This window comes from Microcaecilia unicolor, chromosome 6, assembly GCF_901765095.1.
Source record: "Microcaecilia unicolor chromosome 6, aMicUni1.1, whole genome shotgun sequence".
NCBI lineage: Eukaryota > Metazoa > Chordata > Amphibia > Gymnophiona > Siphonopidae > Microcaecilia > Microcaecilia unicolor.
The window spans coordinates 227629244-227635243 of NC_044036.1; the positions used below are offsets into that span (position 1 = coordinate 227629244).

General features: G+C 45.2%; 1 protein-coding gene across 2 annotated transcripts in view; it reads left to right on the forward strand.

Annotated features, from left to right (window-relative positions):
- The window catches only part of FKBP15 (FKBP prolyl isomerase 15), a 1277056-nt gene extending 1274989 nt beyond the window's left edge, over positions 1–2067 (forward strand). For both annotated transcript variants that reach the window (XM_030206543.1, XM_030206544.1), the window contains 2 exons: positions 296–398; positions 1613–2067. In XM_030206543.1, coding sequence (XP_030062403.1) covers positions 296–398; positions 1613–1699 — 190 coding nt within the window. In that variant the 3' untranslated portion in view covers positions 1700–2067. The remainder of the gene's footprint in view (positions 1–295; positions 399–1612) is intronic.
- The last annotated feature ends 3933 nt before the right edge of the window (positions 2068–6000 follow it).

Consider the following 6000-nt stretch of genomic DNA (forward strand, 5'->3'; position numbering starts at 1 on the left):
CTCTCCACAGCAGTCAAACGCAACAAAAAAAGGGGTGGAGAGGGCCCAATGACAAGTGGGTCCAAATAAAGGTTTCTTTTGGAGCATCTTACCCTTGAGTGTGGTGACTGATCACTTGTCATTGGGCCCTCTCCACCCCTTTTTTTGTTGCTTTTTTTAAGCAACATTTGATCAATATGATAGCAAAAGAAGTTATAGCTTGCATCCCATTAGATCATAAGAGTGAATCACAACTCATTCAGCCAATCACTTTATAATGATAGTCTTATGTGAACCTTTTTATATTTCTCTTTAGTGTTTATGAGGATGAAAGTGATAATGAGGGCTTGTTTAAAATGGCATCACCTAAACTGCTGAAGTTAGACGCTTCTTCCAGGGAAGAGGAGGAAGAAGATGTGGTATGGACTCTGTGCTTTTTTCTGTTATGTTTTTTTACAATGCGACTTACACACTAAAATACAGGTTCTCTAGTACTTTTTACCTTGCCATAAGCCTAGACTCTTGTTGGTCAGGCGCTCTCTTAAAGCAGCATTTCAAATGGCAGACAGAACTAACAGCTGCTTTTTGCCTCTCAGAACATTTTGGTGGATGAAGACTTTAAAGCGCTTTGTAATATCCCATCTCCCATACTTAATAATTGAAGTAAAATTGGAAGAGGGAGAGCACTGCTGTATTGATTCTTATAAGAGCCCCATGCAAGAGTTAGACTGATAGGTGCAAAGAGTGACAACTACACATGTAGCTGAAGGACTATTGACAGCGCATGGCTTGTATTAAAAAAAAAAAACACTCTAAAAGGGTATGAAGATAGAGGAAGACCTGGGAATAAAGCCAGAATTGAAATGACGCCAAGAAAATCCATTGTGTACTGCCAGTTTGTCTAAGGCAGGGGCGTAGCCAGAGTATGGATTTTGGATGGGCATAGACAAGAAGTGGGTGGGCACCAAGTGTCCTTCCTCCCCCCCTCCCCCCCCCCCCCCCCCCCCCCCCTGGTTATCTTACAAAAAAAAAAATCTCAACTGGCAGGAAAATGCTGCTCTCCACCTCAGCAGTCTGCAGCAGGCATGCACTGAAAACTGAGCATGGGCAGCTTAGGAAGTTCAGACTGCTGAAGTGGGGAGCAGCATTTTTGGCACCAAGAGGGAGGTCTTTAGCTAGTAGAGCTAAGGGTGTGCCGCTGTTGGGTGGGCTTGAGCCCTAAGTGGGTGGGCCCTGGTCCACCCAGGCCCACCTGTGGCTACGCCACTGGTCTAAGGTTAATGCACCTCTGCTCAAAGGTGGATTCAGTGTAAGGACACCAATGGGAGACAGTGACATATGGGGCATTCTTCGGTCATTGTATATCTAAGGTGCTGCCTGCTATGACTGTGGGAGAGCTCAAGTAGATTCTTTATGCGCATATCTACAATATTCTTCCTTTGCAATCAGCTAGATCTGGCTTATTTTAGAATTTTTATATCCTTACAACTTGTAGTTGTTGGAGCCTTTAGCTTTACTAGACAGGTCTCTCATGAAACTTGCAAGGGACCACTCTTAGGAGGATGAGGGTCTCACAGCTATCTGTAAGCAACTAAATATCAAATTCTAATGTCTGCTCTCTTGTTGCCCTCAGAGTATGAAAGGCCGACCCCCCTCTGCTCCTCTCTTTGGTGATGACGATGATGATGATGACAACGATGACCTAGACTGGCTGGGATGAAGATTCATGGAGCTGATGACGAGGCACCGAATGGTGTGGAGCACATTTTGCACTTAACCGGTTGCTGTGAATGAAAACTCGCAGCATGGTTGTGAATGACTCTGAATATGCATGTGAGAGATTTGCATACCAAGGAAGCAGTGAATAAAAATGATCTCATAAATATTCATTGTGGAAATCTGAAATCCTGACTGACTGGGTTTCTCCCGGGACAAGTTTGGGAATCACCGGTGTAGGGTAATGGTGCTGCTGTATAGTCAAACCCCAGAAGTGCCTGCCTGAACTCTGTATCAGTATCCCAGAGAGGTAGGGTGGTATTAGTGCACGTTATGCCACTAGTTTGTTAATCTGAAGGTTATTTTTTTAACCAGCGTAAATAAATGATTTATATAACTAACTAGACTGAGTGTGTCTGGCTGTGTTACTACTACTACTACTACTATTTAGCATTTCTATAGCACTACAAGGCATACGCAGTGCTGCACAAACATAGAAGAAAGACAGTCCCTGCTCAAAGAGCTTACAATCTAATAGACAAAAAATAAATAAAGTAAGCAAATCAAATCAATTAATGTGAACGGGAAGGAAGAGAGGAGGGTAGGTGGAGGCGAGTGGTTACGAGTCAAAAGCAATGTTAAAGAGGTGGGCTTTCAGTCTAGATTTAAAGGTGGCCAAGGATGGGGCAAGACGTAGGGGCTCAGGACGTTTATTCCAGGCGTAGGGTGCAGCGAGACAGAAGGTGCGAAGTCTGGAGTTGGCAGTATTGGAGAAGGGAACAGATAAGAAGGATTTATCCATGGAGCGGAGTGCACGGGAAGGGGTGTAGGGAAGGACGAGTGTGGAGAGATATTGGGGAGCAGCAGAGTGAGTACATTTATAGGTTAGTAGAAGAAGTTTGAACAGGATGCGAAAACGGATAGGGAGCCAGTGAAGGGTCTTGAGGAGAGGGGTAGTATGAGTAAAGCGACCCTGGCGGAAGACGAGACGGGCAGCAGAGTTTTGAACAGAGGGGAGAGGTGACTAAGTGGGAGGCCAGCAAGAAGCAGATTGCAGTAGTCTAAACAAGAGGTGACAAGGGTGTGGATGAGGGTTTTGGTAGAGTGCTCAGAAAGAAAGGGGCGGACTTTACGGATGTTGTAAAGAAAGAAATGACAGGTCTTGGCAATCTGCTGGATATGAGCAGAGAAGGAGAGAGAAGAGTCAAAGATGACCCCAAGGTTTCGAGCTGAGGAGACAGGGAGAATGAGAGAGCCATCAACAGAAATAGAAAACGGGGGGAGCGGGGAGGTGGGTTTGGGGGGGAAAATGAGAAGCTCGGTTTTGGTCATATTTAATTTCAGGTGACGTGGAGACATCCAGACAGCAATGTCAGACAAGCATGCTGAAACTTTGGTTTGGATGCAAGGTGAGATATCAGGGGTAGAAAGGTAGATTTGGGAGTCATCAGCATAGAGATGGTAGGAAAAGCCATGGGATGAGATTAATGAACCAAGGGAAGAAGTGTAGATAGAAAAGAAGAGGGGACCAAGAACAGAACCCTGAGGTACGCCGACAGGCAGAGGGATAGAAGTAGAAGAGGATCCACCAGAGTGAACACTAAAGGTGCGAAGGGAGAGGTAGGAAGAGAACCAGGAAAGGACAGAGCCCTGGAATCCAAGTGAGGACAGGGTATCGAGAAGTATGCTGTGATCGACAGTGTCAAAAGCAGCGGAAAGATCAAGAAGAATGAGGATGGAATATTGACCTCTGGATTTAGCCAGTAATAGGTCATTGGAGACTTTAGTAAGCGCAGTTTTGGTTGAGTGGAGAGGGCGAAAACCAGATTGTAGTGGGTCAAGAATAGCATGTGAGGAGAGAAAATCAAGGCAGCAGCGGTGAACAGCACGCTCAAGTAATTTGGAGAGAAAAGGAAGGAGGGCGATGGATCGGTAATTAGAGGGACAAGTAGGGTCGAGTGAAGGCTTCTTAAGGAGAGGTGTGACCACAGCATGTTTAAAGGCAGCAGGGACAGTCGCAGTGTTTCCAAAGCCAAATGAGCTGTTCTGCTTGTCAAGGACTGGTGCATTCTAGGCCTCGTATATAGTAGATCTGTTAATCCAGCATTGCTGGATAAGTCCAGGCAGCCCAAGTCTTCTGAACCCCACTCAGTTCAGTCTCACATCAGCTATGGAACACTGCATAGTTCAACTGGCTGATCCTAGATTGGAACTGTTGGGGAAGGAGTGGTGAGATACAGAAGAACTAGATTGGATTGGACCATTGGGAGGGGAAATGAGGCTGGCAAAGGGGGAGCTCTTGTTCTCTGAGGACAAGCAGGTATAATAATCTCACACATGGGTAAAGTCATCCACGGTGCCCAGGGCGGACACTGCCAAATGCACTGTCACTTTAAATCTTTGAGGCAGTGCCCCAACCGTGTACACACAGGTGCCTTCCCACGAGTGTGGGACCAGCAGTCTGTCATTTTCTGTGGAGGAGAGAGGTTAACTTTTTAATCTCTTCTTAGCACATCAAACTTTTGCCTTTTTGGTGCCTTCCCTTTTTCAGGACATTTTTTTCTTCATATTCTTCTTTTGTTTTTTCAGTTATTTTCACTTTTTAACTTTCGGCCTTTTTAGGCCTCTGATCCCTTCTTTTGCCCGGGCAGCATACAGCCTTTTGACCTAGCATATGCTGTATTTTTTCCCTCCATGTTAGTGAGGGTGCTGTGAGGAATGATATCACTGCGACTGAAATGACAGGGACCCTGGGGAAATGAGGAAGCGATATGGATCACCTTAAAAAGAGATGATAGAACCTCTGTCCACATGGGTGTTGTCTACAGACCTCCGACACAATTGGAGGCATTAGATAAAGACCTGATCGCAGATATTCAAAAGTTGGGAAGCAAGAGAGAGGTGCTGTTGCTGGGAGAATCGGAAAGAAGTAGAGGGATCGTGGATGCTTTCCAAAGTGTTTTGCTCAGACAAATGGTGATGGAACCCACGAGGGAGGGAGCGACACTGGATCTGGTGCTCACAAATGGGGATAGCATGTCAAATATCCGAGTGGGTGCCCACCTGGGCAGCAGTGACAATCAAACGGTTTGGTTTGATATAACAGCTAAAGTGGAGAGCGGCCACTCAAAACGAATCTAGGCAGATTTCAAGCGTGCTGACTTTAGTAAAATGGGGGAATACCTGAGGAAGGAGATGATGGGCTGGGAGGAAGTACGAGAAGTGGAAGGACAGTGGTCCAGGCTGAAAGAAGCTATAAATAGGGCCACGAACCTTTATGTAAGGAAAGTAAATAAAAGCAAGAGAAAAAGGAAACCGATATGGCTCTCCAAGCAAGTGGTTGAGAAAATAAAGGCTAAAGAGTTGGCGTTCCAGAAATACAGAAAAACTCAAGAAAAGGAACACATGGAGGAATACCGTATGAAACTGAAAGAAGCCAAGAAAGAGATACGACTGGCAAAAGCGGAAGAACAAATGGCTAGAAATGTAAGAAGGGGTGACAAAAATTTCTTCAGGTATATTAGTGAAAGAAGAATGACTAAAAAGGGAATTGTGAGACTAAAAGATACTGCGAACCGCTATGTGGATAATGATGAAGAAAAAGCAAATTTGCTAAATAGATACTTTTGTTCTGTTTTCACAGAAGAAAATCCTGGAGAAGGACCGCGATGGACTGGAAATAGTACAAATGAGAATGAAGTGGATAGAGCACCGTTCACGGAAGAAAGTGTGTATCAACAACTTGAAAAGCTAAAGGTAGACAAAGCCATGGGACCGGATGGGATCCACCCCAGGATATTGAGGGAGCTCAGACAGGTTTTGGCGGGTCCTCTTAAAGATTTGTTTCATATATCCTTGCAGACGGGAAAGGTTCCGAGGGATTGGAGAACAGCGGAGGTGGTCCCTCTTCACAAAAGTGGTGATAGGGAAGAAGCTGGAAACTACAGGCCGGTAAGCCTCACTTTGGTTATTGGAAAAGTAATGGAAGCGATGCTGAAGGAAAGGATAGTGAATTTCGTGGAAGCCAATAAGTTGCAAGATCCGAGACAACATGGTTTTACAAAAGGGAAATCGTGCCAAACGAATCTCATTGAGTTCTTTGATTGGGTGACAGGAGAATTGAATCAGGGACGAGCTATGGACTTAATCTACTTAGATTTCAACAAAGCTTTTGACACGGTTTCCCACAGGAGGCTCTTAAATAAACTGGATGGGCTGAAGATAGGACCTGAAGTGGTGAACTGAATTAGGAACTGGTTGACGGACAGACACCAGAGGGTGGTGGTGAATGGAATTCGCTCGGAG